This window comes from Microcebus murinus, chromosome 18, assembly GCF_040939455.1.
Source record: "Microcebus murinus isolate Inina chromosome 18, M.murinus_Inina_mat1.0, whole genome shotgun sequence".
Classification (NCBI taxonomy): Eukaryota; Metazoa; Chordata; class Mammalia; order Primates; family Cheirogaleidae; genus Microcebus; species Microcebus murinus.
This window is the reverse complement of record NC_134121.1, coordinates 49,001,425-49,028,766: the sequence shown is the minus strand read 5'-3', so window position 1 is coordinate 49,028,766 and position 27,342 is coordinate 49,001,425. Positions and strand designations below refer to the sequence as shown.

Genomic DNA, 27,342 nt, shown 5'->3' with positions numbered 1-27,342 from the left:
GAGCCCCGAGGACGCTGTGCTGAGGGAAATCAGACAGACACAAAAGGACAGTGCTGGATGGTTCCACCCAGCTGGGGCTCCTAGAGGGGTCACACCCAGAGGCAGAAAGCAGAGGGGGCTGCCGGGCCAGGGGCGGGGAAGGAGGGGGCGTTGGTGTCCCTGGGTTGGGAGTTCGAGTCTGGGGAGGTGAAGCGTTCTGGAGATGGGTGGTGATGGGGGTTGCGGGGCCCAGTGGACGTATTTAACGCCACCGAACTGTTCATTTAAAAATGATTAAAATGGAGACTTTCATTATGTGTATTTCACCACAATTTTTTTTAAGAAAAAAGGGTGTGGAGCTGAAATGAGGTTAGCGGCGGGTGAGAGCCGGGGCACAGGAAGCACGTGACCGCTGAGAGAGGGAGTCCGTTACTGAGGGAGAAGCCTGAATAACCGAGGCTGAGCTGGTGGCAGCTGTCACACAGGCTCACGGGCCCCATCCCTGCCCTCCTGCCCGGCAGGTGCCGACCTAGGGCCACCTCGTCCGAGCCCACGGGGGTAAGTTTGAGCTTCTCCCTTTCCCTCCACAGACCCTGGCAGTGTGGAACGCCTTCTGGACAGTGTCAAGGCCTGAGTTCTAGTCCCTTCCCCTCTCGGGGCCTCAGTTTCCCCCTAGCAAGCACCAGAGTTCCTCTGGCTCGATGTGCCACGCTCCGGGAAGCTCCTGTCCTGCTCGGTCTCTTGAGTCCTGGGGCCCACCTTTGCAGTTGTTTCTTGTCTTTTGTCTTCCTTCTCCCGTTCCTCTCCTCCTCTGCCCCCACCCCGGGTGACCGGCTTAGAAACGTGGGGCTGTCTCCGTACCAGTGGGCCCATGGGGGCCGTGGGAGCTGCTGCTGCTTAGGGACAGCCCCTTCCTCCAGGGTAGGCATCGTGGGTTCTTGATGAATCTCATTCAGTGGAGCCCTTCCTGCCTCAGCTAGAGGGGTCTCTCCCCACCTGTGGCTCACATGCCCAGGAAGCCTCTTCTTCTTTCCAGACGGGTTAGGGATTTCCCTTTGCACTTTGTTTTCTTTTTGGAAAATGCACTGTGTAACACCTAAAAAGGCATATGTAACATACACGTACCCAGTACTACACAGTAGCATAACAAATGCCCCTGAAGCTGCCACTCAACACAAGGATGGACTGGCACTCAACTGCAAATCCTTATCTACTTAGTGCCTGTAAGTCCTACTCGGACATAACCGACCTCTGGAGTTTTTTGTTTTTGAGACAGAGTCTCACTCTGTTGCCTGGGCTAGAGTGCCATGGCATCAATCTAAGCTCACAACAACCTCAAATTCCTGGGCTCAAGCGATCCTCCTGTCTCAGCATCTCGGGTAGCTGGGACTACAGGCATGAGCCACCATGCCCGGCTAATTTTTCCTATCTTTTTTTAGTTGTTCAGCTAATTTCTTTCTACTTTTTTAGTAGAGACAGGGTCTCACTCTTGCTCAGGCTGGTCTTGAACTCCTGAGTTCAAACGATCTGCCCTCTTTGGCCTCCCAGAGTGCTAGGATTACAGGCGTGAGCCACCACACCGGCCTATGCATGCCTATTTATTTATTTAGATAGGGTCTCACTATGTTGCCCAGGCTATAGTGCAGAGACTATTCACAGGTGTGATCACAGCTCACTGTGAATTTGAACTCCTGGGCTCAAGTGATCCTCCTGCCTCAGCCTCTCAGGTAGCTGGGATCACAGGTGTGTGCCACTATGCCCGGCTATGTCAATTTTTTTTTTATTTTATGAAACAGTTATACAGCATTTATTTTGCTAGGCACTGTTCTAAATGCTTTAAAATGTTAACTCATTTAATTTGTTTAACCTGCACAACAACCCTACGAGAGAGATATTATCATTCCCATTTTACAGATGAGGAAATCAAGGTGCAGGGAGATTAAGTTACTTGCCCAAGATAACACAGATAGTAAACACTGGACATGTCTACTGTGTTTACTATCTGAATGTGACAGTTTTTCTAGGGTATACCTCTAAGAATGGAATTGTAGATTATATGGTGTAAGAATATTCAGCTTTACCAAATAATGCCTTATTGTTTCCTGGAGGACCAATATACACTCTGCCTACAATTATAAGAGTTCCTATAGACCTACCATCTCTCCAACAATTGGTCTTGTCAGATTTTTTAACTTTTGCCAATCTGGTAGATATAAAATGGTATCCCATTGTGGTTTTAATTTTAATTTCCCTGGGTTTGTTTAGACATATTTCCTTTTCTTTGAAATGCTTCTTTGTGTCCTTCTTGTAATCAGAGTCATAAATTTGTCTATTTCATGATTGGCCAATTTGAGGTCTTGCTTAAGGTCTTGCCCCAAAGACATAAAAATACTCTCCTAAATTTCTTTAAAAAGAGTTGTTAGAGTTTTCTTTCACACATAAATCCTTAGTCTAAATGCAATTGATTTCTGCATTTGGTGTGAGGTAGGGATAGTTTTTCTCTATGAGATTAGTCAATTGATTCAGCATCAATAAACTCTTCTTCCATCCAGTGATCTACAATGCCACCTTTGTCAAGGATCAAAGTTTCAAACAAGTATAGGTCTATTTCTAGGCTTTTTATTCTGTTCATTCTATCAGTTTATTTGCCTATACCTTCCCTAATACCATATTTTATAGAAAGCCTTAATATCTAGTAAAGCAAATCTGTCACCTTCTTCTTCTTCTTCTTTAGGGGTGTTCTGGTCCTTTTGTTCTTCCATATAAACTTGAAAATCAGCTTTCAATTTCCATGAACAAACTTACGGGGATTCATTGGAATTGCATTGAATCTGTAGATCTTAGGGAAGAATTTACATCTTTAAAATATTGACTCTCCTGTCCAAGAACATTGGGTTCTCTCTGTCTGTCTGTTTAGATTGTCTTTAATGTCTTTCTATAATGTTTTATAATTTTCTTACTATAGGTTTTATAGTTCTATGTTTTTCTAGATTTATGCCTCTACTGTTTTTTTATTGTTGTAAATGGTGTTTTTTTTTTTTTTTTTTTTTTTTTTTTTTTTTTTTTTTGAGACAGAGTCTCACTTTGTTGCCCAGGCTAGAGTGAGTGCCGTGGCGTCAGCCTAGCTCACAGCAACCTCAAACTCCTGGGCTCCAGTGATCCTTCTGCCTCAGCCTCCCGGGTAGCTGGGACTACAGGCATGCGCCACCATGCCCGGCTAATTTTTTATATATATATCAGTTGGCCAATTAATTTCTTTCTATTTATAGTAGAGACGGGGTCTCGCTCTTGCTCAGGCTGGTTTTGAACTCCTGACCTCGAGCAATCCGCCCGCCTCGGCCTCCCAAGAGCTAGGATTACAGGCGTGAGCCACAGCGCCCGGCCAATGGTGTGTTTTTAAAATTATATTTTTGTGTGTTACTGATACAGGCAAAGGCAAATTATTTTTGGATATTGATTGTATAGCTAGTTGCCTTGCTGAAATCTCTTATTATTTTGAATCATTTGGCTGATGAATCTTTTGGATTTTCTACCTAAACAGCCATTTGAAATGGTTTTGCTCATTTTTTTCTTTTCTTTTCTTTTTTCTTTTCTTTTCTTTCTTCTTCTTTTTTTAATCTTACTCCAATGTCTAGGAAGACATTTGTAGTGTTAAATAGGGTCAGAGATCATGGGCATCCTTGTCTGATCTTTATTTTAAAGGACGTTCCCCTAAGATTTACTCATTAAAAATAATATATAAATTTTATGTCAGTTTTCTTTATCAGGTTGAGGATGTTTCCTTCTAATTTGCTAGGAGCTTTTATCATGAAAGGGTGTTGAATGTCATCAATTTTTTTTTTTTTCTGGATCTATTGAGATAATCAAATCTTTTTTCTATTTAAATCTGTTCATGTAAGTTTTTAGTCTGGACTCCTTCAAAGCAGAGCCTGGAACAAGGACTTGGGATTCAGACGGGTTATTTGAGAGGGGATTCCAGCAAGCAGGAAGTGGGGAACAGGGAGAAAGAGATGGGAAAGGAAGAAAAGCCCATTTCAAGGAGCGCAGCTGACGTTGCAGCTCACCCTGTTGGTCCTCAGAGGCGCCTGCAGGATGCCTCCCAGAGTTGCCCACGGGGAAGAAGGAGGCTGGGACATGTGTCTACTGGCTTCTGTTCTCCACTGGGTAAGGGACCTTGGGGACCTTAACTCTCCCAGACTTCTGGGACTCACAAGCAGGCAAACAAATTGCTCCCAAAGCATTGAAGAAGACTCAGAGGCAAAAAGCAGAAAGAAATGTGGTATATAAGCTTGCACAGGGACACTGGCAGCCTAAGGGGAGTCTTGGGCTTACACAAAATGACCCACTGTATGTACAGCGAAATCAGAGGAGGGCAGAAGCAAGGAAATACACAGCACCAAAGTATACTATTGCCAACATAATAAATAACTTTCATAGGTTTTTCTTCTATTGTTGAACCACCCTTGCATACCTGAAATAAACCCCACTCGAATGTGATGTCTTGTATTTTTTATACACTGCCAGATCTGATTTACTAGTATTTTTCTTATAACTGTTGCATTTATGTTCATGAGTGAAACTGGCCTATAATTTTCCTTTATTGTCCTGTACTTGTCTATTTTAGATATTAAGGTCACGCTGGCCTCCTAGAAAGAGTTAGAGAGTATTCCCACTTTTTCCATTCTCAGAAAGTTTTTATAAAATTGAGATTACCAGCCAGGTGCAGTGGCGTTCACCTATAGTCTCAGTAACTCTAGAAGCTGAGGTGGGAGGATCTCTTGAGCCCAGGAGTTCAAGGCCAGCCTAGGGAACATAGTGACACTCCCATCTCTAAAAAATGAAATAAAATAAAATAGGAAATAAAAAATTTTTTAGAAGAATTACCTCTACTTGAATGTCTATAAAACTGTCTGAATATGGTATTTTCCCTGTGGGAAGATTTTAAATTCCTGATTCAATTTCTTTAATATAATGGTTATAGAACCATTTTGGCTTGTAATCTCTTTTTTTTTTTTTTTTTTGAGACAGAGTCTCACTTTGTTGCCCAGGCTAGAGTGAGTGCCGTGGCGTCAGCCTGGCTCACAGCAAGCTCAATCTCCGCGGCTCAGCAATCCTACTGCCTCAGCCTCCCGAGTAGCTGGGACTACAGGCATGCGCCACCATGCCCGGCTAATTTTTTTTTTGTATATATATATATATTTTTTAGTTGGTCAATTAATTTATTTCTATTTTTGGTAGAGACGGGGTCTCGCTCAGGCTGGTTTCGAACTCCTGACCTTGAGCAATCCGCCCGCCTCGGCTTCCCAAAGTGCCAGGATTACAGGCGTGAGCCACCACGCCCGGCCTGTAATCTCTTCTTAAATTAAGTTTGGTAAGTTATATTTTTCTAAGATTTGGTCTACTTTGTTTCCTATTTTGTGGCTAAATGCTTTATAGTCTTTTTTATTTTCAATCATGGTAAAATATACATAACATAAAATGTACCATCTCAACTATTTTTAAACATACAGTTCAGGAATGTTAAGTATGTTATGTTGTTTTGCAATCCATCTCTGGAACCTTTTTACCTTGCAAAACGGAAACTCTATACCCATCAAACAATTCTCATTTCCCCTCCCCCCAGCCCCTGGCAACTACCATTCTACTTTCTGTTTCTCTGAATTTGTATAATCTTCTTTGTAATCTCGAGGTTACCTCTCTATTTTCACTCTTACTAATGTTTACTTGTGCCTTCCTTTTGTTTCTGAATAGATTTCACCAGAGACTTGCCCATTCTATTAGGTTATTTTTTTTCAAAGAACTTTTGATTTGATCCTCTGTACCACATGTTTGTTTTTCTATTTTATTGATTTCTGCTCTTTTAAAGATAAATAAAATTAATGTATTTATTCTTTTTAAAGACAGAGTCTCCCTCTGTCACCCAGGCTGGAGTGCAGAGGCATGATCAAAGCCCACTGCAGCCTCGAACTCTCAGGCTCAAGCTGAGCCTCCCAAGCAGCTGTGATTACAGGCATGCGCCAACATGCCCAGCTACATTTTTATTGTTTTGTACAGATAGGGTCTTGCTATGTTTCCCAGGCTGGTTTCAAACTCCTGGTCTTAAGTGATCCTCCTGCCTCCACCTTCCAAAGCACTAGGATTACTTTTGGATTTATTTTGTTGTTCTTTTTCTGACTTCTAGACTACTTAATCAAGTTGAATACGTATTTCAGACTTCTTTTCTAATACAAGCATTCAAAGCTATAAATGTCCTTCCCGGTAAGACTTTTGCTACATCCCACCAATGTTAATATGGTATTTTCATTATCACTCAATTTTAGGAATTTAAAAATGTGTCATTACAATTTCTTATTTGATCAATGCATTATTTAGACTGTGTCTTTAAATTATATATAGGGATTTTTTTTTAATTTTTTTTTTATTCCTTTATTTTTTTTTTTTTCCATTTTCAGTTGGCCAATTAACTTTTTTTTTTTTTTTTTATTTTTAGTAGAGACGGGGTCTCGGCTCTTGCTCAGGCTGGTCTTGAACTTCTGAGCTCCAACGATCCACCCGCCTCGGCCTCCCAGAGAGCTAGGATTACAGGCGTGAGCCACAGCGCCCGGCCTATATAGAGGGATTTTAAAATGTATCATCTTGGCTGGTGTGGTGGTTCACGCCTGTAATCCTAGCACTCTGGGAGGCTGAGGCAGGAGGATCCCTCAAGGTCAGGAGTTCGAAACCAGCCTGAGCAAGAGCGAGACCCCGTTTCTACTAAAAAATAGAAAGAAATTAATTCACCAACTAAAAAAAATATATATATCTAGAAAAAATTAGCCAGGCATGGTGGTGCATGCCTGTAGTCCCAGCTACTCAGTAGGCTGAGGCAGAAGAAGCGCTTGAGCCCAGGAGTTTGAGGTTGCTGCTGAGACTCTGTCTAAAAAATATAAATAAATAAAAATATCATCTCAGAGAATCTGTATTCTCTAATTTATAGATGCAGCTCAAGTTTTTAAATTGTTTCAGCTCTTCTGTTCATTTATTGATTTTATTCTGTCTATATCGGAAATTAAGAGATGTATGTTAAAATTTCTTGTTGTGATGGTAATTTTACCTCTTTGTAGTTCTTTTAAGCTGGCTGCTTACAAGTTTAAAACTATCATAACTTCCTAGTGAATTGACTCTTTGATCTAGATACTCATTCTATCCCTAATATATGTTTTTGTCTTAAAAGTCCTCTTTGTCTGATATGCATACAGCTTTCCTTGCTTTCTTTTGGTTAATATTTACCTGGTATCTCCTCTTCATCCTTTGACTTTCAACCAATTCCATATCCTTATGCATTAGGTGCATCTCTTGTAAACAACATAAAGCTGAGTTTTGTGTTTTAATACTTTATAATTTTTAATACTATCTTTTAAAATATTGCATTTGTCCCACTTTTTCTATGCTTTTCTTCTTATTTAATTTCTTTTAAAAACTGACTTGAGGCCGGGCGCTGTGGCTCACGCCTGTAATCCTAGCTCTTGGGAGGCCGAGGCGGGCGGATTGCTCAAGGTCAGGAGTTCAAAACCAGCCTGAGCAAGAGCGAGACCCCGTCTCTACTATAAATAGAAAGAAATTAATTGGCCAACTGATATATATATAAAAAAAAAATTAGCCGGGCATGGTGGCGCATGCCTGTAGTCCCAGCTACCCGGGAGGCTGAGGCAGAAGGATCACTCGAGCCCAGGAGTTTGAGGTTGCTGTGAGCTAGGACGCCACGGCACTCACTCTAGCCTGGGCAACAAAGCGAGACTCTGTCTCAAAAAAAAAAAAAAAAAAAAAAAAAAAAAAAAAAACTGACTTGAGGGTTGTTTTTTTTTGTTTTTGTTTTTTTTTTTTTTCTTTTTAAGCGGATGAGACAGTCTGGATTGAGGGTTGTTTTTATACCATTCAAACCTTCTCTCATGGTTTAGAATTCATATACAACTATCTCTACCCATCTTCCTTGAAATTTTTCTTAAATTGACAAAAATTGTATAGTTATCCCACAGTATCTGTGGGAGATTGGGTTCAGGATCCCCCCATGGATACCAAAATCCAGGGATGCTCAAGTCCCGTATATAAAATGGTGTAGTGTTTGCATATAACCTACGCACATCCTCAGGTACACTTCAAATCATCTCTAGATCACTGGTAAGACCTCATACAATGCTAAACACCACTTCATTCATATGGAGTCAACGTAACACTTGGCGAACAGCAAATTCAGCTTTTGCTCTTTAAAACTTTGTGGAATTTTTCCCCCAAATATTGTCAATTCGTGGTTGGTTGCATTCACAGATGCAAAACCCATGGATCTGGAGGGCTGACAGTGTATATTTATATCTGCATGATGTTTTGGAATATGTGTACACTGTGGAAAGCCTAAATCGAGCTGATTAACATACACATTATCTCAAATGGTTATTTTGTGTGGTGAGAACACTTAAAATCCTTTATCTTTCAAGTACACAATGCAATGTTATTAACTATAGTCACCATGTTGTACGATAGATCCCTTGAATGTACTTCTTTTAACTGAAAGTTTTTATCCTTGGACCAACAACTTCCCATTCCCTCCCCTCCCCTCTGTCCCCGGGAACCACCATTCTACTCTCTGCTTTCCATAAGTTTGACTTTATTAGATTCCACATCTAAGTGAGATCATATAGTACTTTTCTTTCTATGTCTGGCTTATTTCACTTACCATTCTGTCCAGGTTAATCCATATTGTTGAAAATGACAGGGTTTTCTTCCTTTTTAAGGCTGAATAATATGCCACTGTGTATATATGCCACATTTACTTTACCCATTCAGCCACTGCTGGGCACTTAGGTTGATTCTGTATCTTGGCTTTTCCAATAAACGTTGGAGTGCAGACAGATCTTTACCATACTGATTTCATATATACCCAGTAGGGGAATTGCTGGTTCATAAGGTGGTTCTATTTTTAATTTTTGAGGAACCTCCATTCTATTTTCTATGATGATTATACAAATTTCCATTCCCACAAACCATGTGCAAAGGTTCCCTTTTCTCCACATCCTCATCAACACTTATCTCTTGAGTCATGTGCACCTAGTGTTAGGACCAGAAAGGGGAGGGTTTGTTCCTAGCAGCTCTGGTTCAGAAACTCCCAGAAAAACCTCTGTCCTAGCTTAACTCCAGGTGCCCATCCTCAAGGAGTAAGTTGCCATGATTAGCCTTGGCTATGTTGTGTGGCCAGCCCCGTGGCCTGGAGATGGGCAGAGATGTTAGCAGTAGAAGGAGAAAGATACGCTCAGTGAACAAGAATAATAGATGCTCAGGACCTGAAAGGAAGGCTTCATCCAAGTTTGTTTGGGTTGTTCACCAAGACAGACTATTTCTTTCATTCATTCACCAATCCATGCCTCCCTCCCTCCACCTACCAATTCAGCAGCTACGAAGCACCTGCTGTGTTCGGGCAGCGTCCTGTTCTAAGTGTGCACAGCAGTGCGTGAGATCCAGCTTCTGCCCTCCTGGCTGACAGGAGGGAGATTGATGTGCAGGAGGGGCAGGAGGGAGATTGATGTGCAAACTGTTAGAACGCAGGAAACATTTTGAATGCACAGACGGTCTCGTGCCCAGCCATGCCCAGCAGGGATGGGAGGGGGGGGTGAGGTGGGGAGGTGGGAGCTGGGCCTGCCCCTAGGACACCTGTGGGGGGGGGGAGTCAGGCTGGCCCTGCTGGCCTTCCTGCAGGTAGGATTCCCAGACACTGTCCCTTCCAGAAGCTGATTGGAGCTCTCCAGGCATGGATCACCCCACTTTCCCCCAGCCCCTCGTGGCAAGGAAGGCCCTAGAAATTTCCTCTGGCCTTCTGCTGTCTTGCATTTCCTTCCTGAGGGTCTCCTGGGAATCCAGCCCCTAACAATCCTCCTCTTGTGCCACTCGGATGGGCTGTCACTTCTTGCCTCTTCTCTCCATCAGTCACCAGGGCTGGCTCTCATAGTGACTTCATTCTCTCCTAGGTATGTGGCCTTAGACAAGTCATTTAATCTTGCTGTGCCTCAGTTTCCCCACCTGTAAGATGAGGGCAGTAACAGTACCTACCTCATAGAGTCAGGGGATTAATTATTAATAGTTAATATTTGCATGGTGCTTATAACAGTGCCCGACCTGTAGTAATTGTTCACTATTATTATTCTGACCCAGTAGTGGCCACAGAGTCTTCACCATGATAACACCCCTTGTCCCAGCCCCAGGGCCACCCCTCAGCCCTAGCTTGAGCCGCAGGAGTGTTTCTTGCTCTCAACTCCTTGCCAGCCCCCCGTGGGCACAGATCCTTCCAGACTGGGGTCACAGCTCTGCCCTCTTCTTTCTCTTCTTTCCTCTTCTCTCTGCCAAGCCTGGCACCACTCCCAAGTCCAGTCGCCCTGTCCAGGGACATCCCTGGATCCGGGCTGACAATGGCAGCACTTGACTACCAGCACGGTAGTGACAGCCTTTGGCCTCAGCAGCGAGGGGAGGGCAAGACCTCACCCTGCCCTCCCAGCGCCGAGTGGGGTTTCCCTAAGAAAGCAAGACCTGCCTTCCCCTGCTGGCCGGCCGCAGGGGAGCCTCAGCAGACCTGGGATTAGAAGTCTGGAAGTGTGGGGGTCAAAGCCACCTGGAAGGGCCTCCCGGACTCAAAATCCCTCCCTCACCCACTCACTGCTTAACAGGTGACAAAGCTGCCGCCTTAGAAATAAACCAAAACTCTCAGGCCCTGAGCCTCCCAGACCAAGGCTGCCCCCTCGGGGGTGGGGAGAGGGTTGGGGACCACCACCAGGCAGGCGCAGGAAATGGAGCTGCAGCCAGTGGACCCCCATTCTCTATCTGTGCCTGGGCTGCTGGGGACTAGCATAGCCGTGCATGTCCTGAGGTTCTGGGCCCGGAGTTCTTGGCCCAGAGTCAACTGAGTCAGGGTCAAGTTTAGGTTGAAAACTGAGTAGAGGTTTCAATCTAACCAGGCTTGTGCTGGGCATTTAGCAGGAAAACCTCAAATTCCTGCCCAGGTTTCCTTAGAAAAACTAAGGTCTCTGTCCCCTTTGCTATGGGGACTGTGTGTCCTGATTGGGTTCTGATTTTGGATATTCTGTTCCTCAAGGTGACTCCAACAAGTTATCTTGTGGGATTGGGGCTCTCCAGATCTGGGGCTCATAGTACTCCTTCTCCCCTGTGCACACTTAACACACACATACACATACACACGTGCACATGCCTGTCCACACGTGTGCACCCACCACCTGCTCGGCCCCTGCACGGGGAGCAGGCCGGCAGCGTGGGTTATGCCCTGCTTATCAGCTGCGGCTGGCTTCCTCCGCTGGGATCCTTGGAGGCCTGGGTGGGAGCCGGCCAGCACACGTGGCTTCCCGAAGACCACTCAGATAATGAGAGGAAATGCAGTCATCAGCTCACAGACTGCTGGGGATTCGGGCTGCGGCTCCAGGTCGCCACTCCCTAACCCAAGCCCTCCGTCTCCCTCCAGGCAGCCCTCGGCCAATTCCCAGGGCCCGTGGACACCGCCAGAGATGGCCCCTTTTGGTTGCTGGGGCCTGCCCACTGCCCTCCTCGCCCTGCTCTGCTGCCCAGGTGAGCCGGGTGCCTGGGGGGTCTGACTTGGCCCTTGCCAGCCCAGAGGGTGTGGGTGTCCTGTTCCCCCAAAGTTGCTGAGGCTTTGAACACTGAGGCCACCCTGCCATGGGTACAGGATCCTGTGCCAGCCTGGCTTCTGGTCCCTGTGGCCCCCGGGCAGTGGCTGGGGGCCTGGCCTTTTGAACACCAGGTTGAGTAGGCCTCAAGGCTTTGTGGCATGTGGATGTGGCTGGCTGGGGTCCTCGGGAGGTGAAGGGATGCTGGGGTCCAAGGGAAGATGAGGGCATGTGCCCAGCTGGTCTTCAGGAGGGGCCTGGGGACAGCAGGGGCCGTCACCTGGCTGCGGTCAAAGTGAAAATGAAACTGCTTTCAGTGAGTCAAGGGGATGAGGAAGGAAAATGCCACCACGTGCGGAGCACCCTGTGTCTCCAACAACCTGCCAGGTGCTTCCCCAGCACCATCTCAGTGAACCCTCATGACAACCCTCAGCCCATTTGACAGATGAAGAAACTCAGGCTCTTCAAAGAGCAAGAAAGCACCTTGCCCCAGGCCACGCAGCCGGCGGCATGTGGCAAACTCTGATTCAAATCCAGTGCTGCCCCCACGAAGGTCCTCTCTTGCCACTTCATTAAATGCCACTAGCTGAGAGCTGGGGGAGGCAAGGACGTGCGGGGGAGGTGGGAGCCCAGGACACAGGCCGGGCCCAGCTGGCCGGGCTCGAGCACCTTCCCAGTCATTGCTGAGTGCAGGTGGGCACTGAGGGCTCGGTCTTCATGCATCAGACACACCCTGGGTATCTGCCATGCACAGGGCATTGTGCTGAGCTGAAAGGGAAACATGCAAACCAGGGCCCTGCCTTCTAGAAGCTGCAGTGTCTGAGGGCACGTCAACAGGAACATAATCATTTCGAGGTGGTCTTGTTACCTGTCTCCCCTGCCTTTCTCCGCACGAGTGAACCATCCTGACTTCCTTGTCCCTCCTGTGCACCAAGCATATTCCCAACTGAGGGTCTTTGGCGGTTCTCTTTCCCTGGATCACTGCCCCCAATATCTGCAGGGCTTGACACCCCTTCATGTCTTTGCCCACATGTCAGGGTGAGACCTTTGCTGAGCACAGCCATTAACATAGCACCGGACCCCAGTCCTGTCCCTTTCCGGCACTCATCGCCACCGGACTGGCTGGCTGTCCTGTTCATTACTTACTGTCGGCCGCCCTCACAGGGACAGGAGCTCTGTGGGCCAGGGACTGGTCTTCTTTGACCACTGCTGCCCGCCCAGGGCCTAGCCCAGGGCCTGGCACATAGCAGGTGTCCCAGAGTTGCGTGTAGAAGGAAGGAAAGGAGGGAGGGCCACAGGGGACACGGAGAGGCCTGTGGTGGGGAGAGGACATTCAGGCTGACCTCAAAGGTCGAGCAGGATCCCTCTCTATGGAGATGGGACAGAAGCAGGAGGAAGGCTGATCCGGGCTGCTGGGCAGAAGGGCCGGAGGAAGGAGGCCACGACCGGGAGACAGAGAGAGGCAGCCTCCTCGGTCTGGGGTCCGGCCGCGGGGTATGGGGTGGTGAGGCCTGACAAGGGGGAAGGAGAAGGGGCTGACCACGGCCTTTCTTCCTGGGCCCCTGACCCTTGACTGGCAGCAGCAGACAACTCCATGGGCAGGGCAGCAGGGATGTCCAGTGCCCCGTGTCTCGGTCTTCCAGGGTCTGGGGAGAAGGCGTTTGAGGTACACATGTGGCCGGAGACGCTGGTGGTTGAGCCTGAAGAGTCCCGGGAAGTCAACTGCAGCACCAGCTGTGACCAGCCTGACAAGGGAGGTCTGGAGACGTCCCTAAATAAGACTCTACTGGCCCACGGACCTAGGTGGAAGTACTACTCGATCTCAAACATCTCGAGGGACGTGGTCCTGTACTGCTACTTCAGCTGCTCCGGGAAGCCGCGGCACAAATTTCTCAACATCACCGTGTACAGTGAGTGGCTGTGCCAGAGGCCCTGTTGCCCCCCAGGGCAGAGCCCGCATCTGCTGAATGTACCCACAGCTGCTCTGTGACAGCCCCTGGGCCCGCATCGTGGCCCTGCCTCCCTGCGCTCCGGGGGTGACAAAACCAGGCCAGTGGGCTCAGAACCTGCTCACACCCTTGGCAGGGCGCCTTGAGCTCGCTGGTCTCTCAGAAGCAGGTGGCCCAGAGTCTGAGTCTTGCTCAGGGGATGTTCACCCACATCCAAAGCCATTTCCCAACACAGCCTTCATCGCCTCCTCCCAGCTCAGTTGCTGGAGCACCCCACATCCCATGCCAAAAGTGGGGGTTCCCCAAGAGAGCTGGGCCCCTTCACCTCAGGAAGAGAAGGCTGAGGTACCTCCTGGTGTTTATGTCTTCCCCTGAGGGGCCCACGGCACATGTGTGACCACCACACACACACCTGCCCATGAGCCATGAAAACCTTGCACTGGGGACAGGACACTATCAACATCTTAGCTCCGAGGGTGTCACTAGGGTCCTCCCCATCGCCAGCATCAGCAGACCGGATGATGGAAAGATGTCCTAAACCCAACATATCATCCTGGGTGAGGGTGGCGGTGGGCAGCGGCAACCAGGTATTCTAGTTCAAAAGGGACCCCAGGGTGCCTCTGCGGGGCCTGTTTAATAGGTGAGGAACCGTGGTCGCCGTGAACCTGACCCTGGAGGACCAGGGCAGGCCTGGCTCCGGCCCCGCCTCTTAGGTTTGGAAACTCACAGTACAGTCCCCAAGTGCCCCGTTCCAACGAGCACTCTCTGCCAAGCCTCTCTCAACATAATTATCCAGTTTTTGAAATTTGTATTTAATTTCTGGAGGGGAGGGAGACAGACCCAAACTTTTATATCTTCCCAGGTGGCTATACAATTTCTGGACCTTCTCTTTGTAAACACCCGACCATCCCTGTCCTGTCCATTGTTGAAACCATGACGTCTGTAAAACTACCACACAGCCCACGCTTCACCCTGAACTGCTCCCTTCTTCCTCCCCTTACAAACAACCAGCCCCAGCCCAGGCCACTGCCTCCCCCACTGGTCCAGCCAGGGACCTGGAACACCGCAGTGATAGGAGCGGGTCCTTGCCAGGTGAGGCCTGCTGGGACTGCACCCCCATCCTGACCAGACCTCCCTCCTTTGTCCCCTGTAGAGCCTCCGAAGCAGGTCACTCTGAAGCTGCAGCCCACCTGGGTGGCCGTGGGCAAGTCCTTCACCATGGAGTGCAGGGTGCCTGCCGTGGAGCCCCTGGAGAGCCTCACCCTCTTCCTGCTCCGTGGCAAAGAGACCTTGCACATCCAGACCTTTGGGAGGGACAATCCTGCTCTCCAAGAGGCCACGGCCATATTCGACAGCACAGCTCACAGGGAGGACAAACACTACAACTTCTCCTGCCTGGCTGTGCTGGACCTGGAGTCTCGTGGTGGCAGCGTCTTTCGCAGCGTCTCGGATCCCCAGATGCTCGAGGTCTATGGTGAGGAGGGCCCCGGTGACGCGGGGGACAGAGAGAGGGCACTCACGTTCAGCCCCTTGGGGGAGGAACACTCCTGAGCCCGCTCTCGCTGGCGTGGGATGCAAACACCCAGGACCCCACTTCATCCACGCCTTCCTCTCACCCTCCCTGCCCTGAACCTCTGGCCAAGTCCCCCGCGTGGACCTCGGCTGTTACTGAGGTCAGGAGAGCTCGATAGTCACTTGGCCCTAGCGAGCTTCACGACCTTGACAGAGTCAACCTGCGCTCTCTGGCCTTAGCTCTTCCCTACAATGAGAAGGCCGTCCTGACTGACTGACCCCTAAGCTCCCCAGAGCTGTGCCGTTCGGTGACTCTGGGTGGCCGAGGCATTCCCTGCCTTCAGGGAGCCTGGCATGAAGCTCACTCAGCTCTGCCCGAGGAGGGGCTCAGCCTGGATCATGCCACCCTCCAGGCCAGGCCATGGTGTCCAGCAACCACGTGCTGATTCCAGGGGCTGCTGGCAGGGGGACATCTGCTGTCACAGTCCGACAGATGGGAGGCCACCTTTCTCCCATATAACACTTTCGGGGCAGACTCCATTTGCCGCTCATCTCTGCAGCCCAGGGTGACTGCAGGATGGATGAGTGGGTGGGGATAGGTGGCCTCCCCTCCCTTTGGGCCCTGGCACCCAGGACCACAGGACGTCTAGGACCACTGCCTCTTCCCTCCCCAGAGCCTATCCGCGACAGCCAGATGACGGTCATCGTCGCAGCTGTGTCGGTGCTGCTGTTCCTGTTCGTGACGTCCATCCTGCTCTGCTTCGTCTTCAGCCAGCGCTGGCGGCAGAGGCGGACTGGCTCCTACGGGGTGCACAGTTCCTGGGTGAGGCTGCAACGGGCCTTCCGGGCACAGCCTGCCTGAGTGGCGTGGCCACGGCCATGGTGGTCACTGGACCTCAGTGTGGGGCCTCGGGGTTGTGGTCCAGCCCTGCCTGAAGGATTATGACAAGCAGCGGAGGACTCTGGGGACATTCGCTTTTCTAGCCTGAACACAACAAACACCTGGACTTAACACTGTGCCCTCAATGTCTCCTCCTGGGGTAACACGCAGCGGGAAGGGGAACCCGCCGGGCTGGACTTCTCTCCCCAGACATCTCCCTCGGCCTCCTTCCAGCCCAGGCACCAGACACCCACCCTTATCCGGCCCTGAGTGACTAATTCCTACTGAGGGAGGGTGGGGGAAACACACTCTGGCCCGGCGGGACAGAGGACACTCTGTTCCCTCCTGGCCCTCTAGGACCTAGGCCACTCCTGGCCAGAGGGGGACACTGCCCTGGCCTCTCTGCCAACAGAGCCGGCTTCCTGGGGTGAGGGTGGGGCCCAAGGGACCCCTCGGCTCAGGCCCTTCCCCCACCCCTGGGGCCCCTCTGTCCTCCTCACAGGGACGTTAAAGCTACGGAAAACAGACGCAGTCCCGCTTCTCCTCTCCTCTCTGCTCCATTACTAGGCCAAAAGGAGACCCTGTTGTCCCAGGGAGCAGAGTGAAGGGAGTGGGGCTAGTGGGCGGGGGCGTCTGGTCTAGGCAGGAAGCAGCAGGGCAGAGTCCGGCCGGAGTGGCTGCCAGGCCCTTGGCGGTGCTCTGGGAGCTCTAACTCCAGAGCAGAGATCGGGCCGGTTCGGATCTCAGTGGGGTGGAGAGAGGACTGATTCACCCAGAAGACGGCTGGGTTGGGTTGAGGGAGCAAGAGGGGCTGCCAGACAACAGAGGGGCAGGATGGGGTCCGTGGCTGTTTCCAGCCCTTCGATGAAGATGGTGTGGGTCCCCGGGCTGGCGTCTGTCCTCATGGCAGGCTCTCGGCATCATAGTAATCTGGGGAGAGAGTACCCTCATCTTGACTCCCTCCTGCCTCAGTGGACCCCAAGGAGGAAAAGGGAAGGGGACAGGACAGTTGCTCAAAGCAGTGATAGTAGGACCCCTCCCCCCGCCACAGGGCATATGGCCCTCCTGGCCTCCTGATCCCCTCAAGGCTGGGGCCCCACTGCCCACCCACTCAGCCCTACCTGAAGCTGGGCGTACATCGGGACCCACAGTCCCTGTGGCACTGGGGGGTGGAGGTGGGGGCACAGCTCTCCTGAGAAGGGGGAGAGAAAAGAAAGACTGTCATCAGAAGCCCAGAGGTGGCTCTGGTATCACCCATAAGTCTTCACCCCACCACCAGCCCTGGGCAGCTCTTCCAGCCCAGCCCCCGAGCAGAAACCTGGCAGCACCCAGAGCCCCCAGCCTCACTTACACCTCCCTTTTCCTGGGGGTAGGAGGCTGGTGCTGGATCCTGGGCACATCCTGCAACTGGGGCTGACATGGGGGAGGCAGGAGGAAAGGGGCTGACCAGGGCAGCAAGGGGCCTGGGGAGGGCACCAGGCAGGGCAGGTAGTGGTGGTGAAACACCAAAGGCCCTTCGGTCTCCCCCTCCTCCTCCTCTTCTTCCTCCTCCTCAGACTCCTCCTGGTGACCCTCCAGGTAGACCTGGGGATTGTGCAAAACAGGGAGGGGAAATGAGGGTACAGGATCAGGCTGGCCCTACACCTACTCCTCCGCCCCCCTAAGTGACTTCCTCCAACATAACAATGGCCTCTGTTTATTGAACATTTACTACATGCAAGCAAGGCATTTTGGAGACATTTGTTCCTTACTTTGTAGGGGGGAAAACTGAAGCTCAAAGAGGTTGAGCAATTTATCTGAGGTCACCCAGATAATAAGTGGCAGAGCAGGGACTGGAAGACTCCGGATGTGCTTCAGAGCTGGGACCAAGTCCACTGAGCTGACCCTGGCCTCACCCCCAGCCTCTGGGCCCACCTGTGCCCATCAGTGAGGTGGGTGCTAACCCTGAGGACCCCCTGGGGGCCTGGGGCTGAGGGGCGGCAGCAGCTCTTCAGGGTCTCCCTGTGCCTGGCCGCTTTGAGTCCCTCTCCGCTGCCGCCCAGCTGGCCAGCACCCTCTCTCCACCCAGCCCGCGCCTCTCCTGCCGTCTCAGGACACCCAGCGCTGGCTGAGGCTCAGCACACACACCAGCACCCCATTTCCTCCACCTGGCTCCTCACTCTGCCCTGCCAGCCTGGGGGGTGCACACGCTGCTTGCCTCCTCCAAGGACGAAACCCTACCTGGCTTTCCACGGCTGGTTCTAAGGCCCCTGCTCCTCCACGGAGCCTTTCCCCAGCCCCCAACCAGGTGTGTGCTTTTGTCCCACTCCACGGTGTGCCTTGTATTTATAACCATTCATTTATTCATTCTCTTGTTCAGCAAATATCAACTGAGCCTAAACAGTGTAAGGCCCAGATCTCAGGCACTTAGGATCCGCCAGGTCCGAGGGTGCCTGCGCTCCTGGGGCCTGAAGTCCAGTGGGGGAGGCGCTGCAGGGAAACCTCCTTAAAAGCAAGACCCGGGAGGTCTAGGCATGAGGACCACCCAGTCCCCTATGGAGGCTGACATGGGCCTGAGAGTGCCTGATAGGTAATAGCCGCCAAAAAGCCCTGGCCAGAGAGGTGTGGTGGCCTTCCTGCGACTCGGTCACCCAGTCCTTTTCATCAAGGAGGACCCCAGGTGTTTCCCCACCCCTGGAGTCGCAGGGAAGCGACAGCAGTGGCCCCACCCCCACGCACCTGCGGGCCAGGCGGGCCAGGCCAGGGGTTCAGCGCCCCCGCCACCAAGCGGCTCAGCAGCAGCTGGTGCATCTGCGCGTTCTGCAGCATCATCAGCTCCAGCAGATCTGGGGGACGCGGGTTCTGCATGCCTCGCGGGGCTCCCCTCCCCGCTGCCACCCCTGTCCCGTCCCCAGGCCTCCTCCCCGACGCCCAGCCCCGGGGGCGTGGAATGGCGGGGAGGGGACGCCGAGAGAATGTGTGGGCCAGAGGGGGCTGCGGAGGTGACCCCGAGTCTCACCTTCCTTCACGCGGCCCGGCTGCGAGGGCGGGGGTGGGACGGGCCACGCGAGGGGCTGCAGGACGGTCACCCAGGGCTGGGGCGTGTGGAGGGAGACTCAGCCAGGCCAGGCGGGAAGGAGTGGGGGCACGTCGTGAGCCCCAACCTCCACCCCCAGTCACCTCCCTAACCCTGCAGGGGCCGGGCTCCCCCTCCCCGCCCCCACGGCCTCCCCGCTCCGGGTCAAGCCGCCTGCTCTGGGTCTAAGGTCTCTCTCCTCCCCGCTGCCCCATCCCGCTCCAGGGTCCAGCCCGTCCAGGGTCCGCTCCCCACTCCGCCGTCCCCCCAGAACGGCTCTGCTCCCGGCTCAGCCCTCACCGTCGGGGCTGCACTCTGCGGTGGGGAGCGATCCCAGCTCCCGCCAGCCCCAGAGGCCATGGCAGGCGGGCCAAGGTTACCATGGCGACGCCGGGGACGCCAAAATATTTTTCACACGCATGCGCGAGGCCCGCTCCAAATCGCAGCCCCTCCCTCACCCCAGCCCCTCCCCTTCCCGCCACCTCCGAGGAGCCCTCCCCACCCCAGGAGGCTGGTCCCTCTCCGGGTGTCCACCTCCAACCCCGCCGCGCCGGTGCTCCAGCAGGTCACCGGGCCTTATCCCCCTGTCCCTCCCACCCTTGCTCATCCCCAGTCCTGGGCCTGGGGGGGACAGGGCATGTTTGTCGAGTGAATAAGTGAGTGGCTGGGGAGGCTCGTTTCGGAGTCCCAGAGGCGGATTGACTCAGCCCATGAGTTCAGAAGAAATAGAGAATCTTGTAGGAGTGGGTTTGGGGGCAGGGGCTCTGTGCCCAGTCACTCTTGTCATCCAGAGAGAGGGGCGCCTGCGGGCAGAGTGGTTTCTGGAGCCGACCAAGGAAGGAAGCACCGGCCAGATTGGCGGAAGAGGCCGGGGCTCTGTCCGGAAACACCTGGCCGGCTCCTCGTCTCTCCCCGCGGTGGTTTGCTCTCTGATTCCTGGCCGAGGTGAGCCTCTGCTCCTCAGAGGTGGAAGACTATGGTGAGTTCAGCACCCTCGTCCTCAGGACTGTCCCCCGTTACTGGAAAAGTTACCAAAGCATGCATTCTTCTGCCAGGAAGTTAGCAAGGTCTGTGTCGCATGAGAACAGGTGAAGGGGGAGATCTATTTCGGCAGCTGTGACCATCCTAAGATAGGCCCAGAGCAGCAGTCAAGGAAAATCCAGACAGGAAGCTGGGATTAGCACCCCCTGCGCTGCCCTTCCCCCAGCCTCCACTTGGGCTCAGCGCCCCTTCCTGGCAGTCCTGGAGTCTGGAACCGGGAAGACCATTCCCTCCCACCTCCTCCTCCTTCCCCAGCCCCTGTCTGTGGGGGAGGGGGCTGTGAGCAGTGCGCTTGTCCCCCTGGGTCTCATTGCTTCAATAGCCATCAACAAGGGCCCCAGTGAGTGGAGCACAGAGGCCCATCTCTCCATCCCCACCCTCATTCCAGGTAGACAGAAAACCAACCATGGTGCTCGCCATCAACAAACCTGGACCAAGGAAGTGCCTGTGTGTGCAAGGTGCCATCTGGACACTGGAGACAGAGTGGTCTGGTCACTGGCTCCAGCACCGTTGGGAAGTAAAAACGTCCCCATGAAAAGAGAGCAGACATACAAGACTGCCCCAGGGACAATGAAAAAGAGAGGACTCGGCCACTTGAGGGGGCCAAGCATCGTGGGAGGGAGGACGCTGTCCAGGTGGGGGACACAGCCCAGCAAAGGCCCAGATGCAGGAATGGACAGGACCCGAGACGATCCCGTGGGTCAAACTGGCTGTGGAGGAGGAGCAGGGCAGAGAGCAGGGGTCCCAGCAGCCCAGGCAGGTACAGGTCAGACTCCAGTGCCAAGCTGTGGAATTCAGACTTCATCTTGTAGGTAAATGGAGAAGTCTTGGTGGGTTTCGAGCAGGAGAGAAGTAAGGGGTGATGTGCACAGCCGTGCTTTAGGGAGATCCATCTCATTCCTCACATCTTTGTTTATGTCAACCAGAATTAGAAATAACAGGCCGGGCACGGTGGCTCACGCCTGTAATCCTAGCACTCTGGGAGGCTGAGGCGGGTGGATCGCTCAAGGTCAGGAGTTCAAAACCAGCCCTGAGCAAGAGCAAGACCCCCATCTGTACTATAAATAGAAAGAAACTAATTGGCCAACTAATATATATAGAAAAAATTAGCTGGGCATGGTGGTACATGCCTGTAGTCCCAGCTACTTGGGAGGCTGAGGCAGGAGGATCGCTTGAGCCCAGAAGTTTGAGGTTGCTGTGAGTTAAGCTGACGCCATGGCACTCTAGCCTGGACAACAAAAATGAGACTCTGTCTCTAAATAAATAAATAAATAACAAATGTCTGATGGAGATGTACTCTCCCAGTGGAATACTGTTCAGCCATGGACCATTTAGGGACAGAATCTCTCTCTTTATGTGGAGAGATGTCCAGGAGAGTTGAGCAGAAAATATCAGTAGCCATAGTAAGATCTTATTTTTGTTTTAAAAATCATATGTATATACAGATATCTAGCTGCAGAGAAGCTGTTGGAGCTGGCCCATACCCCCAGTCTCCTCTCCACCCCGGAGTCGCCTGCAGAGAGTCCCTGCACTCAGCCTCTGTCCCTCCACCTGAGGACATTTTCTGGACACAGTGAGACAGGCCAAAAGAAGGCCCAGGAGCAGCCCTCAAGCCATAAGGAGTGGGAGCTGATAGCTAAGCTCCGAGCTCCCTGGCCTCAGTGGGACAGCTCTGACGTGTCTTCCAGGGAGCCCCGACTGTCCCCAGGGAGGCCCGCCCCCCCCCAAGTGCACACTTTGCCAGCTTTTCTGCTCTCCTGGCCCCTCTCCACTCCCTCGCCATGCTTCCTGCAATCTCCTTCCAAAGAAACTACAGCTCCCCCATCCTTGTCTCAGGCTCTGCTTTGCGGGGATCCCGACCAAGACACCAGCCTCCTGGTGGCTCCACGCCTACCACCAGGCTGCTGGAAACTCCTGGGAAAAGTGACTTCAGTAGCTCCATGATACGTTTGTGTGCAGGAAAGTGAAATATGGAAATAGACATTGAAGAAAATGAATGCGGGTTCATCATGGTCAAGGGGTTTAGCTGAGGCAAAGCTGGAAGCCGGGAGGCCACCACCCTCGTCTCTCTGAAGGAAGCCCAGGGGCAGGCTGGAGGTGGCCGTGGGAAGCAGGCAGGAAGAGGTGATAATTCCAATACCTTGCATATAAAGTTGCATGTTACCCACACATGAAGCTTACATTTTGAAAGACAAGGCTGGGGTACAGACTGTCTGGCTTCTGGTGTTCGATTGAGGTTCTTTGTCAAAGGAAACTGAAGCGTGTTGCTGTTTGAAGCAAGGCAAGCTGCCACTTACCTGCCTGAGGTGTTTGCTTACGGAAGATCTCACATCCGTCCGACAGAGCAGGAGGGGACTTTCCAGCCACGTGCCCTGCCTGCTATTATTTTCTTTGACACGTTGAACACTCCGCCTATTTCCTTTGCATCATGTGGATATTTTTGTTTTTTGGGTTTTCTTTTTGTGTCCCAAGACGATATGTACCGAAAGTCTTCCCCTCTACCTTGGTAAGTCGATTTCTGAGAATAAGCTAAGCACGGGGGAAAGATTAATATTCAAATGTGTTCATCATAGTGTTACTTCTTTTGTTTTTTTTTTTTTTTGAGACAGAGTCTCACTCTGTTGCCCAGGCCAGAGTGCTGTGGCATCAGCCTAGCTCACAGCAACCTCCAACTCCTGGGCTTAAGCAATCCTGCTTCAGCCTCCCGAGTAGCTAGGACCACAGGCATGCGCCACCGTGCCTGGCTAATTTTTTCTGTATATTTTTAGTTGGCCAATTAATTTCTTTCTATTTTTAGTAGAGACGAGGTTCTCACTCTTGCTTAGGCTGGTTTCGAACTCCTGACCTTGAGCTAATCCACCCGCCTCAGCCTCCCAGAGCACTAGGATTACAGGCGTGAGCCACCACGCCCGGCCCATAGTGTTACTTTTTTAAGAGTTAAAAACTGAACATTCTTGAGGTCAGGAGTTTGAGACCAGCCTGAGCAAGTGTGAGACCTCATCTCTACTGAAAATAGAAAAAATTAGCCAGGTGTGGTGGTGCGTGCTTGTAGTCCTAGCTGGAGGCAGGAGGATTGCTTGAGCCCAGGAGTTGGAGGTTGCTGTGAGCTAGGCTGACGCCACGACATTCTAGCTTGGACAACAGAACGGGACTCAGTCTCAAAAAAACAAAACAAAACTGAACATTACCCAGCATCTAATAACAGAGGATGGTTGAGTAAATTAAGGCAATTCACTCAAAGGAATATTGGGCAGTCAATAAACACCACGGATCTTTCAAATAAAAACCATGGAACTGGAAAATGAACTACCTCCTCTCTTCCTTAGATGAAAATGGAGAGAAAAGGGCCCTTGCTAGGAATTCCAGTGCAAATTTCAATGTTTATTTTTGGTGCAGGTGAGGAAGTGCCATACAGAGAGTGACAACCCAACAATGGGCCCTTTTCTCGGGCCCACTTCCTAAAGAGGCACAGAGTGGAAGGAGCTAGAGTGTGAAGGCTGAAGGAAAGGTACTAAATATTGCTCCACACAATTATGTGGCTCACTGGATAAGTGAGAGAGAAGAAACTTTGAAAATATAATAGTGAGGACATTGCATTTTTCTGCTTAGAGGCTCTGACTGTACTGTTTCCGCAAATTACAGTTATGCTTGTGAGATCTGCAGCTACGGTTTTGTCCAATGGGCACCTGGTGGGACTTTGGGGACATGTAGATAGGTAGACCACGCTGGTGTGATGTCCCCTGATGCCCCATCCACTGCCTGTGGGATGGAGTTCCAGAGCCCTCCCCTCCCAGCCCCAGAATCAGGTGCCACCAACCATCAGGGAACCTTCTGCTGAAGCTTCCAGGAAGTCACCCTGACCAAACACTCAGGGAAGACACTGACTGCTCAAACTAGAAGGTGGGGGTAGAGTGGGCCATGACAAGGCCAATTACTGTAGGTTAGGGTGGGATTTTCTTTCTTTTTCTCCCTCCCTCTCTTTCTCCCTTCCTCCCTTCCTTCCTTCGTTTTGCTCTGTTGACTGGAGTGCAGTGGCACCATCTTAGTTCACTGTAACCTTGACCTCCTGGTCTCAAGCAATTCTCCCATCAACCTCCCAAAGCACTGGGATTACAGGTGTGAGTCACTGTGCCCACGCACAGGGTGGGATTTTCTGAGAGGTGGTTCTATTTTTCAGAATAGAAAAATTTCAGAATTTTCTTTTGTTTGTGGGCAGCTGAAAATCAATCTAAACTAGCTTAAGGGGAAAGGGTGGGGTTTCTGCTCACGTGATGGGACAGTGATGGAGCTAGCTGACAGCTTCACTGGCTCAGGGACCCAAAAGGTGTCTTTGGGTCCCCCTCTGTCTCCTTCCTTCCCTCTCCTGCATCTCCCCTTCTCCGTTTGATGTTCTTGTTCTCTCCTTCTACAGACAAGGCAGACGAGCTTCCTCCACAGGTGGGAGACACACCACAGGCATCTTCAGACTTACTTCGGTTGCTTCAGACAAATTTAGACACTCCCAAGAAGAGAGAAATTGTCTTTCTTTTTGTCTGGGTACATACAAATCCCAGGGAAGGACTCTGATTGGCCCAGCTTGGGTCATGTGCCCAGCTTTTGGACCAACCACTATGGCCAAGAGGATTGGGCAGGTATGGGTGACATGTCTATCCCTGTGGCAGGGTGGGGTGACCATCTTGTAATCAGCAGCTCTGCAGAATCACACATTTGGGGTAGGGGAGAAGCAGTTCCCCAAGAAAGGAGAAATACTGTTACCAAGAGAAGGAAGCATTCATTCCCCTTGGGCTGCAGAAAAAGGTCATAATTAACATAAAACTTTTTATTTCCCAACCAGCCCCATCCCTAATCCAAATGATACATTGTACAAATTAGAAAAATTAGCCCCTTCCCCTAGACATTTTGCTATCATGTGCCAGAAAATTATCATCTTAAATATACTAATCTATAATGACTTCAAATGTGACTGGTGCCCAGAATTGTGTAGTGCACAACCTATACGACTGAATGTAGCAGCCCTGCCCTCAGCTGTGCTAATACCCTCCAATTACTCCAGTCCCTCTGAAGACACGTTGTGCCCCATGGAGCTGTGGGCAGTGGCCAGGCAGAGACCAAGGGGCAGAGCCATAAATGAAAATGACAGTGGCTCCTTCACCGCTCCTCCTGTGCCCACAGAAAGGGAGCAGTGACCTAGTGACCAAGGGGACTGTGACCAGGATTACAGGTGTGTAATTACAGGTGTGACCAGGAGTTCCAGACAGTGACCAGCAGCAAAGCAAACTGGAGCCACAGCAGGGCTGGGAGTGACGAGAGGGGACTCCAAGAAGCAGTTTCGGGGAGATAACTTGGAAAGAATAAGAGAAAAAATGTTCGCTTTCCCTCTGAGTGCTAGAAGAAGCGGGACCCTTGCAAAGAATCGCTGGGGAAGGCCGGCGCTTGGATTACATCAGCGACAAAACGACGTGGGAATGTCTTTTTGGGAATGACGTGGGAATGACGTGGGAATCAGAAAGATGAGCAAGCAGGATGAAGAACCGCGCACAGAGGCTCCTCCACTTACAACGGGACTACATCCCAGTAAGCCCATCGCAAAGTCAAAATCCCTAGTCAAACCATCTGGAGTTGGGGACCCTGTACAGAGCACAGCAACGCTCGCACCTGGGTCTAGAAAACACCGCCCTGAGGGTGTGAGTGACTCTCCTCCAGGGTCACCCCAAGCAGGGCTGAGACTTCTCAAACCACAGCCAGGCCTGGCTCCCCAGGAGGGGCCGGGTGGAGACTCAGGCTGTGTCCACAGAGTCTGGCCGGAGTTGCCGGGGGGGGGGGGGGGGGCACAGGGGCCACTGGACCCATGCCAGGGCTAAAGGTTACCACCCCGCAGGCCTCCCTGTGCCCCTCTCAAAGGCCACTCTGTCCTGGGCTCAGCTCAGCTCTGTCCTGCGCAGCAGTGGAGCTCGGGGCTGCCAGGGCAGACGGTGACAGAGATGGGCAGGGGAATGCCAAGGCTGACTGTTTAGGGAGACTGGGGACACTTGGGGGACAGGATCCCCCCCAGGGTTCTCGTACCACCAGCCGTCGGGCATTTCACAACAGCTCCACTAGGGGTCACCACAGCCCCAGAGTGGGGGGGCGGGGGAGGAGGCTGAGCCAACCCCATCCCTGCCCCACCACTCTCCTCCCCAAGCTCCAGGGACAGATGTCTAGTCGGTGGGGTGGGGTGGGGGGGTTGTAAATGCCCCTCGACACTTCCGTGTGGCCCAGCTAAACAGCTGGGTTGTGTGCGTGTGTCTGTGTGTGTGACGTGCGGCATGGCTGTAGGTGTACAGACAGACATACACCTGACACAAGTCTAGGGACCATGATAGGTGGCACTGTGTCCGTGTGAACGTGAGCACGTGCATGGGTGCAGACCACTGCCCCAATGTAGGTCACACGCCTGAAAATACAGAAATGCATGAGCACGACTGTGGCTGTGTGTGCACACGGATGTACACTCAGTAAAGTCTCATGTCCGTGATATGTGGCATTCGTGTTCATCTGGGCAAGAGTGTGCATGTGAGTGCGTACACAAGCCCTGTATATATATAAGCCCGGCCTGTGTGAGTACGGGCGTGTGAGCGTGAGCGCCGTGTGAGTGTGAGCGAGGGCGCATGTGAGTGTGAGCGAGGGTGTGTGAGCGAGGGCGTGTGAGTATGAGCGAGGGTGTGTGAGTGCGGGCATGTGTGAGCGTGAGCGAGGGTGTGTGAGCGTGAGCGAGGGCGCATGTGAGCGAGGGCGTGTGAGTGTGAGCGAGGGCGTGTGAGCGAGGGCGTGTGAGCGTGAGCGAGGGCGTGTGAGCGTGAGCGAGGGCGTGTGAGCGTGAGCGAGGGCGTGTGAGTGTGAGCGAGGGCGCGTGTGAACAGGGCAGCAGCAGCGGGAACGTGTGAGTGGATGTGTGAAGGGCGACTCACACACCATGCTGGGCGTGTGGGAGTACGGCGTTTGTGGAGTGTGTACCTGAGTGTGTACCAGAGTGACCTTGGCGAGTGTGTCAGCGTGGGCCACAGGAGTGCTCCTGGGAACGAGCGTGAGAGGAGATTGAGTGTGGGAATGCGCGTGTGGAAGTTTGTTGAGGTGGAGGTAGTATCGGCGGATGTGGGCTCATATGTGTGCCCAGCGAGAGTGTGTGTGTGTGTGTGTGTGTGTGTGTGTGTGAGAGAGAGAGAGACAGAGAGAGAGAATGGGCGAGTGTGGCGCAGTCTGTCATGACGGGGCAGTGAGGCCCGAGCCCAG

The 27,342-nt window shown here is 51.9% G+C and overlaps 2 protein-coding genes across 4 annotated transcripts; one reads left to right on the top strand and one right to left on the bottom strand.

Moving 5' to 3' along the window:
- The first annotated feature begins 405 nt into the window (after nucleotides 1–405).
- ICAM2 (intercellular adhesion molecule 2) lies at nucleotides 406–16,109 on the top strand. 3 transcript variants are annotated; one of them, XM_012747502.3, is made up of 6 exons: nucleotides 406–537; nucleotides 5,218–5,350; nucleotides 11,474–11,577; nucleotides 13,220–13,546; nucleotides 14,739–15,059; nucleotides 15,772–16,109. In XM_012747502.3, exons 3-6 carry the CDS (start codon nucleotides 11,517–11,519, stop codon nucleotides 15,957–15,959), a joined length of 897 nt encoding a protein of 298 aa, XP_012602956.1. In that variant the 5' UTR covers nucleotides 406–537; nucleotides 5,218–5,350; nucleotides 11,474–11,516; the 3' UTR covers nucleotides 15,960–16,109. The 3 variants fall into 3 exon arrangements, with proteins under 3 accessions (XP_012602956.1, XP_012602955.1, XP_012602954.1); XM_012747501.3 differs by lacking the exon at nucleotides 5,218–5,350; XM_012747500.3 differs by lacking the exons at nucleotides 406–537; nucleotides 5,218–5,350 and having other exon boundaries at nucleotides 11,408–11,577; nucleotides 13,280–13,546.
- Nucleotides 16,110–16,431: 322 nt separating this feature from the next.
- PRR29 (proline rich 29) lies at nucleotides 16,432–19,392 on the bottom strand. The gene is made up of 6 exons (XM_012747499.3): nucleotides 19,333–19,392; nucleotides 18,976–19,051; nucleotides 18,696–18,802; nucleotides 17,329–17,561; nucleotides 17,099–17,169; nucleotides 16,432–16,907 (listed from the first exon to the last, which is right to left on the bottom strand). The coding sequence occupies exons 1-6, from the start codon at nucleotides 19,390–19,392 to the stop codon at nucleotides 16,879–16,881; spliced, it is 576 nt and encodes a 191-aa protein (XP_012602953.2). The 3' UTR covers nucleotides 16,432–16,878.
- Between the last annotated feature and the right edge of the window lie 7,950 nt (nucleotides 19,393–27,342).